General features: G+C 31.0%; 1 protein-coding gene across 1 annotated transcript; it reads right to left on the bottom strand.

Annotated features, from left to right (window-relative positions):
• Nucleotides 1–658: 658 nt before the first annotated feature.
• LOC140963539 (transcription repressor KAN1-like) lies at nt 659–6,692 on the bottom strand. The gene is made up of 6 exons (XM_073422904.1): nt 5,231–6,692; nt 5,015–5,091; nt 4,549–4,594; nt 4,091–4,265; nt 1,556–1,634; nt 659–1,028 (listed from the first exon to the last, which is right to left on the bottom strand). The coding sequence occupies exons 1-6, from the start codon at nt 6,093–6,095 to the stop codon at nt 927–929; spliced, it is 1,344 nt and encodes a 447-aa protein (XP_073279005.1). The 5' UTR covers nt 6,096–6,692; the 3' UTR covers nt 659–926.
• Nucleotides 6,693–12,560: the final 5,868 nt, after the last annotated feature.

The raw sequence follows: 12,560 nt of genomic DNA, 5'->3' as shown, positions 1-12,560 counted from the left end.
TATTAGTGCAAATATTCAGAATTGTTTAATTATATATGTTAGAACACGTGCACGTCTGATTATAGATTATGTTTCAAATCATCCACTGGAATCGAATCTAGAGATAGATCGTCAAAGGATATATAGTATAAGTGCAAAACAAAAATTTGAAAGCTTTGGAGACCAAAATGTGGAAAATAAGGGTAATATCACGTTTTAGTCGTTAATTAATAGTATAAAGTAGAATACATATATTCATGAGAAGACTGCGGAACTCAGATTGTGACAATCTAAGCTCCACTAATGCAATGCTTTTGATTCGCAATTCTCGACTGTAGCTATACATGTGTTGTGTGTGACACTGCAGATTTATTGAAACCATTTTAATTTATCAACCAATTAAATTTAAGGAAGAAATTGTAATTTTGATGATGTATATATATATATATATATATATTTGTCTTTCCCGAACGATTTTCATTCTTCATATATGCTTAGTGCGTTGACATTATTTTCATAGGAAAGTGACTAAAATTATCCCCAAAAAAACATGAATAGAACTGAAAATTAACAACATAAATCTCAATGGAACAAACATAAAAGACTGAAATGGCAATCGCACCAAGCCAACGCTGCAAACGACTTTCAAGGCTCACAAAATGGGAATGACAACAAAATTATATTTATAAATTATCCCGTTACATTATGATATCCCAAAATGAGATAGATAGATTTTTTTAAAAAAAGAAAAGGAACTAAGGAAAAATAAATGAAAAATATAAAAATTTTCTTCTTCTTCTTCGACTCATAATACTTTCTTATACATTCATACATTCTTTTCTTGAAAGAACCATACAATTTATACTGATCAGAGTCGAATTCGAGAAAAAGACTAAAGAGGGGATGATAGTCGAGGCTAGACGAGCTGACTATTATCGTGAAACTTTTCATTGTTGAGCCCTACCTAGTGTGAACTCCAAACTTGGGTTTTTATAATTTTCTCCATTCTGAATTGCGCCATAGCTCTTTCCCCTTATGGATTCGCATTCCTGCATAAATAAGGAACTGATCTTTACGTTTATAAAACACACATGCTTTGTACTAACATAAGCATATCAATATGAAAAACAGTATAAAATACATCAAATATTTCATTTACTATAGTTCACCTTACAAAATACTGCCCAAAATTTTGTATATATTTTTTTTTGAATTTTCTCGTAATTTTATTTACATTGCATGTTTAAAGGAGCTGATTTGGTAATTGTATGTATATAGTCAAATGAATAGATCTCTTGTATGACAATCTCACGGATCAATATCCGTGAGATGGGTCGATCCGATCCATACTTACCCTAAAATAATATTTTTCATGAGTTGGGTTGGGTTGGATGTTCGTCTCATAAAATTGACCCGTGAGATTTTACTAAAGTTTTTGTGTAATTAAATTAGAGAAACAAATTATAATTTCCACTGCAATCTTGACTAATCATAACGCTAATATTATACATGATTAACAATTCAAACTTTCTAAAATTATCAATCAAGTTCTTGACTTGAAGTAAAACTCAATTACCTCCATTAATTGATTGGATGACGATATGTTGAAGCTGCACGACTCTCCAGCATTAGCTTGTAACCAATCCTCTCTACTACTGAAAATATTGAAATTAAATTTTGAAATTGGATTCTTTCATTTTAATAATCATTAATGAAGTAATTTGTATTAGAACACAAAATCAATGGATCGAAGTATTCGTATTTTATTTACTCTATATCAGAAAAAGGTATGATATCATGAGTAAAGTAATGATGCAATGATTTTGAAAGGAAGTGAAACTTTAAGAAAAGACATGAAATTTGTTTTTAAAAAATTAAGTCAGGGGAGGATCGGAGGAGGCGAATTGTCTCCTCTTGCACTCTATTGGAATTCCCACATTTCTTCCATTTTCCGCTCTTATTACATTTTGGATTATGAAATTGATGTATTAGACTAAGTAGAAGATCTTTAAATTGGTCATCTCATTTCTCTTCTTGACAAACAAATAATAATTGGGAATTTTATAAATTTTTAGTGCTGTAGTTTTTCAAGTTACAGTATCTTTTATTCATTTTTATAATTTTTTTAACGGAGCACAGACTTGGTACAGAACATTTCAGCAATTTACGGTACCACAATATCATGGTGAAAATGGACAAAAAGTGAAAATAAGAACCAACTTACTGAATTAAAACTAAAACTTATACTAAAATGATCAGTTTATTAATCAAAATTGTAATTTTCACTGAAATAACTATCAAAAGAAAAGGAGATCATTCAATATATACAGCTAAATAAACATTAAGCAGTAATAGCACCATGCCCTCGAACGGAAAAAAAAAACCATAAAACCAATGTTAAGTATCATGATATATTATCACGAAATTATATTTTTTCAAAATGTTTGCCATATCTATGTAGCATTTTTAACAAGCCATGAATAAAGTATTCAATAATATCAATTTAATGCAACATGTAAATAATGCCAAACTCCAAATTTAATAATAATTTTTTTAAAAAAAAAAAGCATTTTTTTAGTATATAACATAAAGTTTTAGAAAAATTAAATAGAACCAAATTAAGGAGTCTCCATCAATTAAAAAATCAATAAAGTTTGAATTAAAGCAGAAACTTTTTATGGGGTGAAAAATTATTCAACAAATTCAGACAAAAGTGTTGGTGAAAATTCAAAAGCCTAAAAATGGAAACAATATCTTAAACAAGAAAATGATGAAGTAAAAAAAAGAACCCTCCTGCTGAAACCAAAAAGTACAGAAATTAAAAATGGCTCACAAGCAGAAAACAGCATCGTTTTGGAGTTAGGAACCTGTTTGTTTCAACATTTTGGACAGAGTGTGAATTAAACAATTTGTTTTGTATAAAAAAGAGGAATTATCCAAACAAAATAAATGACAAAAAGCTGGTATCAAACATTGCTTTATACTATCTATGCTACTATTTCAGTATGCAACGGCTTTGTGAAAATTAAAAAGATGTAGATGAGTAAGAATGATTAGATGGATGCATGGTAAATTTAAATTTTATTGCAAACTCCTTTTCAAATTAACAATCTACTACAAGAAATAACGGGCGATAGCGACGGTTTGGATCAAGGGCTTAAACATTTGTCATCCATCAATCAGAACAAAAAATAAAATAAAAAAAATTTTGAGAAAAAGCCAGCTACACACATAATACTTTCAAGAATAGGTCAAAACTCCTAGCCTATTTTGCAAGCAACTGAGAAATAGCAGCGGTGGATTCCATCGTTTAAAAAAAGGGCCAAAACTCTCTACATATAAAGTATTTTAATAAAAGAGAGAGAGAGCTCCTAAGCCAATAGACTCGATACAATAGTTCTTTCTTGGTCCTCTACGTAATGTCTACTCTTGATGAGAGAATAGAAAAACGGGTTTAATAATTAAACACTTTAACACAATATTATGTATAGCCCCATGGAGCAATTAAGGAAAATGTATTTATGTTACGTGCACTGTTTGCTTTACTTTAATTTAATTATTTTCCCATTTAATGATACTTGTGTTTAATTTTCAAACTTTTCTGTGATCCCCATTCAAATATTTTTCAAATATACTCTTTCTGCATGCTCCATGCATTTTATGTTATATAATATACTAAATATTCTTTACAAATCTCATACACGATCGATTATTAGGAATGTGTCCGAGTAGTGAAATAATGATGGGTCAATCTCAGGTGAAAATCTTCCGAAATATTAAAAGATTATATTAAAGAAAAGCACAGAAGAAACTGAACATAAGTACTAAAGTAAAAGCTTACACAAGAACCATTTTGTTCTTCAAAATGGTGGACGAAATTTCACATTTGAGTTTCAGGCACCATGCAAAAGGAATCCATAATCATTCCATTTTAAGATAATTTATATGCAAACATCAATCTGAGTCTTAAGCACTATTCGAAATCCATCGGATCTCATTATTTCGTTGGTAATCGAGTTTATTATCTATTATTTACTAAACTTTTAGTTTGTTTCAAGACTCTTTTTCATGGATATCTTTTCCTTTTTAGAAAAAATTGTTGACTACGTACCTAGAGGAGTTGCTCCATGATGTACCCGCGGCGGTGGAAGGGTAATCCACATCTTGTTGCGAAGAACCGTCTATTCCTCCTCCTCTTTGATCCATGAATCGGCCCTGATCAATGCTGCCGCCTCCTCCATTACCGATCGTGGAGAGGTCATCTTCACCGGACCCATCGGAGTGCCCTTCATGAAATTATACATATATATAGTATTCCGAGATGTCAAGAGATATACAATGATCAACTCATCATGATATTCATGCACATGATGTCTAGTCAAGAGACTGATCCAACGAGAACAAGCAAGCCGATTGATTTTTTTGGGTTGCCCGTTTGAAGAAAAGCATCATGTTTTTGTAGTTAATGCTGAAATAATAAAATCAATTATATAAACTTATTTTCAAATGATCGATGGAAGCAGCTCAGAATGATTCATGTGAAGTAAATATGATTTGCAGCTAATGTACCTGAAGAAGCTGCAGGCTTGTCAGTTGTTTTAACAGTTCGATACATCTGTAATTTAAAACCATTAAACAGAATGAAAAACTAAAATCATTGGAAATCAAAAAAGAATTGAAAAAAAAAATGAAAGAAAGAAAAGACAGTGGACTATGCATAAAGTCTAGTGCTACTCCTACTCCAAAGTACTGTAAGATTTCTGGACTTCTGAATCATGTCTTGTTTTCACCAATAATCGAAGAAAATTAAATTACGTAATATCATTGAGAAATGATGGCTTTTTTGTCCCACTGTAATCTCTCTCTTTCTCTCTTTATATTCATTCATCTTCGATTTTTGTGCAAGAAAATTAGACATCATAAACCGGCAGAGCTAAGAGTGAAATGTAAGGTTGGATTGAATTTATTTTCTTGGTCTTTTTTTTTTTTTTGCTTTTTTGACTTTTTTCTTTCGGAATAAAGCAATAAGATATACCTGTAAATGGCTCTTCACATGAGCTAAGGTGAGATCCTTCACATCCATGAGCTCCAGTACAGATTTTGGAGTCGCTCCTGAAATTCAATACCAGTCAAATTTAAAATAATAATAATAAAAATAGACCTAAATTTTTCATCTGGGAAATATGAAAAAAGAAAAAAGAAAGCGTGAAAATTGGGGGGAAGACAGAAAATAGAAGTATATAAATCCTACTTTCATGGCCACCAAGAAGCTCAACTGCGTGCACAAACCGCGCGTGAAGTGTACTCGTCCACCTCATTCTTGGCGCCCTCATGCTTCTTTTAGCCGGAAGCTTCGGCAGAAATCTTGACCTCAAAATGCCATTATGTGAAGTGTCGTGCGAAGCCCCCAAACCATACTGGTAAGAAGCTGCGAGCCCACTAAACCTGGCGCTGCCGCCGCCCGTGATACGGTAACCACCGACCGGAAAAGATGCATTAGGCCCCGGATTAAACATTGGCATGTGAGTTTGATTCAAACCACCTCCGAAATACGTAGAACAGGGGCGATGCGAAATCGAAGAAGACGAAGAGCAAAAGGAGGAGCAAGAAGAAGAAGATGATGACGACCAGGAAGGATAAGGCATTTGGTAGTAATACATCTTTGGATCTCTCTCTCTGGTGTGATTGTCCAGAGGGAGGAATGGGAATGGCCGGTTGGGATAAACTGGAATCCCCTTTATCGGTCTCAGACCGTCGGATACATCGAGCAAAGAAACCCCGCTATTAATTTGATTCAACTGGGGATTAGATTGGTGGTAGCTCAAATGGTGATAAGGGTTTTGGAGCTGTTCTTGCTGCGATGCTTCTGATGTGAAGAAGCTATTTTGCACAGGACGGATTATTTCGTCTTTCGAGGGATGAGCTAGGGATAGCTCAATGAAAGAACTGCTGCAATTCTTGGGGGTTTTGTTGCTCCTCAAAAGATCGAAACTCGAAACTACTTCTCTTCCGCCGTTGCAGATTCCTGAGGAATTAATGTTGGGAGGGCTGATGTGAAGAGAAAGATCCGGAGCTTGCTTTGAAGAGGCGTCGACAAATATCCCTTCCAAGGGCATTATTTTCCCTTTCACAAAACTATTCTTCTTGAAATTGGGGAAAAAATGGTGGCTTTTTTTATCCCTTGAAGTATTTTTATTCCAACAAAATGGAAATATTTTGCGAAAGTCGAATAAAAAAAATATATGGGGGAGTGAAACACAGACGGACAGCTAAAGGGGACAAAGATTTGACAAATCTTCAAACTGATATGTAAGCATACAAAGAAACGGAAATTAAAGGGTTCAAAACTGCAAAGTCTTGAGAAGAAATGAAAACATATATGGGTAATCTAAAAAAGAAGATGAAATCTCAGACAAGCTAAAGCTAAAGCTAAAGCAAGGATATTGCAGGTCTCTAAATTTATTTCCAAACCAAATCCAAGTAGTACTTGTTGACGAGCAAATCAAGAAGAAGAATATTTTTTTAAAAAACAAGTAAAGATATGAAAACCCACAATTTTTAGTTGATTCTTGTAAGATTTGAAGGGGGAACTAATTCCCATATGAGATTGTAAAGTTGTGAAAAGATATAGCTTGTCTGATATGTTGAAAAAGCCAATTAAAGGAGGAGAACTCAAAGAAATAGTGATGAAGAAAACTCTTTTAGTTACCCTCGTGAGTCGTTGAGGAGAGGGAGAGAGAGAGAGAGAGAGAATTCAGAAAAGATTGGTATTTGGTGTAATTGTATTCCTCCTCGAGAGTATATCTCTGAAAACGACACTTGAACAAGGCCTCTCACTCACTAGTCAAAACATACAATATTACTTTCTCATTCAGTATGAATCCATTTATTATTATTATTTTTTTCAATGTAAAGTGAGTATATACTTTCTTCCTCCTAATATTAATATTACGTACGTTGTTACAACTTTATCTATTTTAAAATAATAATATACTAAGATTTGAATATTTAATTTCGTAAAATAGTTAATATATATAGAATAAACTCTTTACAAATAAATATTAAAAGCAAACCAAAAAAAAAATGAATTTGTTTTATGAAATAGAAAACAAGGGAATATTATAACTTTTTATATATATTGTGATGATTTGATTTCCTGGTTCCCCGTAGACGACGGGTTAAAAATGGATTGACAGAAAGTAAGTGTCAAATGTGGGATACCTTTTCCCCCACCCTCTTCGCTTCATATATATTATAATCTCTCACGTACATCCACACACACGCACGCACGCACGCACGCACGCACGCAAACAGAGATCCACACATTTTATGATTTTATTTATTTATCTTGGATGGAACTTTACACAAAATAATTCTATTTTCATGTAAGACAGGCCAGCTCATAATAAATATATATTGTCTCGTGATTGTTAGGTCAAATATTATTTGGACTGGAGTGAAAATTTCCAAGTTAAAGATTATTTAGTTAATTGTGTGTTCTTGTGATTAAATATATATATTATTCAGTTAATTTTGACGATCGAGCACAGAAATTAATTAGTCCTTGCACTCTTTTCATACGGGAAGGAATAGATAGGTACGAATAAAACATGCATAAAAAAATACCAAAAATAAGATGCAAAGGTTAAAAAAAAAAAAAAAGATTTGCCACATCTGAAAAGAAATGCGCCTATGTCTATGTATAAGGGGCATTACATTTAGGTCAAAAAATAAGATATTTGTTTACTTATATTTTATTCTACGCGTACTGCCACTAATGTATGCATATAGAGTGCAAGTAGGCCCTTTGACTTGAGTAGAAGACCCACAGAGGCGTGTTTGTTTGCTAGTGTATGTACATCTTAATTAAGCATGTGTAAAACCAAATTATACCTTCTAATTCCTTTTCATACTACCAAATTATACCTGAGTAGGTCTCTTGTGAGACGGTTTCACATATCTTTATTTGGGAGACGGGTCAACCCTACCGATATTCACAATAAAAAGCAATTCTCTCAACATAAAAAGTAATAATTTTTCATGGATGACCCAAATAAGATATTCGACCCACAAAATTGATCCGTGAGACCGTCTCACAAGAGTTTTTGTGATTATACCTTCTAACATTTCAATTATTTTGTATGACATGTTGTCTCCAAGTCAATTAAAATAAAATTATATTTTTTTGTCATCTTATCGGTAAATTCATTGTATTAGTTCTTTAGTTTGAATTTTTTTCATTTTTCATTTTAGCGTGACATCAGACACGTTAGTAAATTTCAATGGTGCGTCATAATTTATAGGATCATATCATTATTCCGATGAAAAAACTATAATCGAAATAGTGTTAATTGTTATATTAAAAATGTAAATTGACCGATAACAAGACTAAAATTAACACATGGAAGTTTCATGACCTAAAATCTAATTTTTCTTATCAATTAAATTGGTTGAATCGTTAGCATGTGGTAATATTGGTGAATCTCAAATATTTTAATGAGAAAAAAATTGTTCGTTCACTTAGCCAATCCGAACATCACCAGAAAACCATTTTACAGGTGAAGAATCGGTCGAACTGGTACTAAACCAATGAAAACAGTCAAAAACCGATTGGGTCGGTTCAAAATTTAATTATTTATTTTAAATTTAATTTTTTGTTATATATGCGACTATTTGGATTTTAAACTTATTAAAAATATTATTTTAGTAGCATCATAGCTTATTTGATTTTTTAAATAATAGAAATTTATATTTTTTATTATTTATATGTACATTTAAGATGTTAAGAATTTAATATATATTATTTATTATTTTATATTATTATTTAATATGATATAGCAGTGTTCCCGTTCGACCAACTGGTTGAACCGCTATTTAAAAATGGAGTGGTTCGATCATCGGTCCGTTAATGAAAAAATTTGTTTTAGTACTTTAAATTTTAGTGTTCGTGTATTTTTGTTTAATTGTTGACATGTCATATAATAATGTGAAGCGTTTTTGAATGTTATATATTAATATTTTCTGAAGTCACATCAGTAATTAAACCAAAATAATCGAAAATTAAAAGTTACTATATCGAAATCAAAACCCATAATTCAATAAGTCGGTAGAAAAAATTATTTTCCCACGTTTTAACTAAAATTTTAAAAATAAAATGCTCAAATTTGTCTTTTGGGATGTTTAGCTAAAGTTTATCGGTTAGTCAATTTATTTTGTCATTTTTTACATTGACTACAATTAACGCTTAATAATCCACGCGAATCTTGGAGAGTATAATCTCTTATGTTAAATTTACTGCTCTAGATATTACATTGTATGCTCATCAGTTACTTGATTGGATCGTTTTCGTGTGTTCGTTGATAGAAATAAAAAAAAAAAATCATTAACTAAAATAAATGTGATCGTCATTAAGTAATATTCATCGGTATAATATAAAATAGGTTATTTTAAAATTAGAATATAAATTTTAACCATTGACTCTTCTCCCACCACCGCCCCAAAATATTTGGGGTTTTATTTTCAAAACCCTAGGTTGGATCGAAGAGTAAAACTATATTTATTTTTAGCTGTAAAACTACATTTATTTAGGGGTTATATATATATATATATATATATAGAGAGAGAGAGAGAGAGAGACACATTTCGTCTCAAATATATAGACTTGTTTTTCATACAGATTAAGAAACAAAATTTACAAATAAAGTTTATATTTTATCCTTATTTAATTCATTAAAAAAATTTATTTCACATTTACAAGACTTAGTTAATTAATACGTATACTATTAAGAAACAAGAAAAAACTATACTAATTTTAGAAATTGGATTATATATTTGGGACAACCAAAGAAGGAAAAAAAACTATATAATTGAGACGTATAAAATATTTATTTATTAATTAATATTATTTTTTATGACATTCGAAACCGCACCTGCAACTTTTCGATGCATAATAGGTAATCTTTCGAGCTAACTCAGTATCATGCAAATCGCATTAGTCAGGTAAACTGCACTGGACAAACCTTGTACGATAAATCTCGCCCCATAAGATGTTGGTAAAGAGAATCTAATTCATTATTATTGGTCAAATGTTCACCTACTCAATCATCTCAGACACCTCTTTGGTGTTGAGAATATTGATTTATTTTTACTTGTTCGAGAGGATATCGAGTATGTACGAATTGGGAATTAAGTAGCTCTAAATAAAAAATAAAAATAAAATAGGGCCCTTTCACCGGGGGATTAAAAACTTTGGGTTCCAAATATGTGATGTAGTGTTATTGTGTTGACTAATTACATTACACTTCGACACCTTCTACGATGTAACAACAATAAGGACACGTTTGTTTCTCTAACACATTTAATGCAATACACTCGCGTGTGTGTGTGCGTGCGTGCGTGCGTGCGTGCGCAAATATGTGTATATGTTAGAATACTTTAAATTGCCTCTCAATTACGCTACTTCTCACAATTTCTTCTTAAACGCGAAAGGTTTTTTTTTATATTTATTTCTTTTAAGAACGTGAAAAAAGAATATTCTAGAATATATTTATTTTATGCAAACTCGACTTTCTAATTTTCAAAAATATATAGTACCATAATTTTAAATTTTAATTAATTAAAGAAGTACGTAGATCAAAGTTTCGAGATAGAGAGTAGCCGTGAAATTTTCTCACTTTCGATGAAACAAAAATAAAGAATTTTCGCATAACACTTTCGTCACTTTGTGTAGACTTTGCTTTCCGTAATAATGGTACTGAACGAAGCTTTTTGGTCCCGTGATTAGAAAAATGATTGTATATTAATAATGGGACAAGATAGTTAGCTAATTTAATTAATAAAATGTTGAATATCTCTTTGGGTATATATATATATATATATGTTGCATCAATCGTTGCATTTTAATTTTTTTTTTTATAAAATTATATTTTGAAACAATATTGCATGAATTTGTAACCTTGGGAATCGTTGTCATTCATACCATCGACTGATGAGGATTTCCAAGTCTAATCTATATAGTATATAGAGCCTCAAACTCGAGGACCAAAATGGCAATTACATATATATTTCGACTGCTTTTGAAAAACAGTCATGGACACATGGATTTTATTCAATGTCACTAAATTTGACAATAATGTGACCTGAGAGAGAGATCACCATTCTTTTACAATTACATACTCAAAACAAAAATTTACGTACCATTGGAAACCACATGTATCATATTTATTACATCGAATATACATACTTGTTTGTATTTTCGATCAAATTAAAAATATATATATAATTCAAAACTTAGCTAATAGGATTATATTAATAATAAATAAAAAAACAAGAATAAATGCTACTGCATGTATTAATACATAAACATTCCGTATAGTAGCGTGTAAATTAGTCGCCAAGATATAGATATCATGATGTACTTCACAATTTTAATGTTCAAAAAATTAGATTAAAGTGTAGAGATCGAGTTAGTCCAGTGGCTTGGTTTTGAATTTAGAAGTTCACATAATAATATGCTGCAAGTTGTTAAAAAGAAAAGGAAACGAAAATATTGTGTATTGCGTATTCTTTCTATTTTGAGAGGTAATTATTGGATATTTAAAATTAAATGGAGAGGGATTATCTCGTTAAAGAAATAAACGATTCACCAAAAATAAAAATAAAAAACCATTGAACTGATCAGTCTACTAACAACAGATCAAAATATATAATAATATTGATAAAAATGAAATATATGTGCTTCCTATTAGCATATCTTATTTATAATTAATTCCTTAATAAATTTTTTTTGCTCCTGTTACTGTAATTTTCATATTTTCTATTTATGGTCTGGTTATTGGTCAATTTATAGTCTTGATACATAAAATTGTATATTTATCAATTTTAGTCTTATTTTACCTGAGTACTAAATGCGGGGTCGGAAAATAACGACATAGAATTAGACAATGTTGGAATGTCGGATATCGTATCGACGCTCCAGTGAAAAAATAATAAAATTGAAAAATAAGAACAAATTAGTGAAATAAGACCATGAATTGACAATCAATTTGACTAAAAATGAAATATGTACAAGTTACCGGATCAAAAATATAATTTCTCCTTTTTGCATCGCTAATTTGAGATCAATTTTCATCAACATGATCAATCCAAGAAAACTGCAATTTTGGTCATAATAATTTGTCTCTTTATAATGTTTTCCCTCTATGTTTTCAAATTTCAGTTTTAGTTCGAAGTTTTTCATATTTTAATCAATCTTTAGCCATGTTTCATCAGGAATGCAGATGCACTACTTGCACTGCACATGTAGGCACGACGTCAGTGCTGCATCGCCGTCATGTGTGCACCTTGTACGGAAAAACTCCAATCAACAATATAAAATATCAAAATCGTAAAAAGATAAATATAAAAAAACAAAAATTACAACATGGAATAAACTATTAACTTTGTTGGCAGAGAATATTTGAAAAAAAAAATGTCGAGCACATAGAAGTTAGAATCTTTGTCCTTAGTGGCCTGTGAAGTTTTATTTTCCTGGGAAAACTTTTTATGGTAGTAAATAAAAGAAAAGGAGCTATTTATTTATT

The sequence above is a fragment of the Primulina huaijiensis genome, chromosome 17 (assembly GCF_012295235.1).
Source record: "Primulina huaijiensis isolate GDHJ02 chromosome 17, ASM1229523v2, whole genome shotgun sequence".
Lineage (NCBI taxonomy): Eukaryota > Viridiplantae > Streptophyta > Magnoliopsida > Lamiales > Gesneriaceae > Primulina > Primulina huaijiensis.
This window is presented reverse-complemented; position numbering and strand designations above follow the sequence as displayed.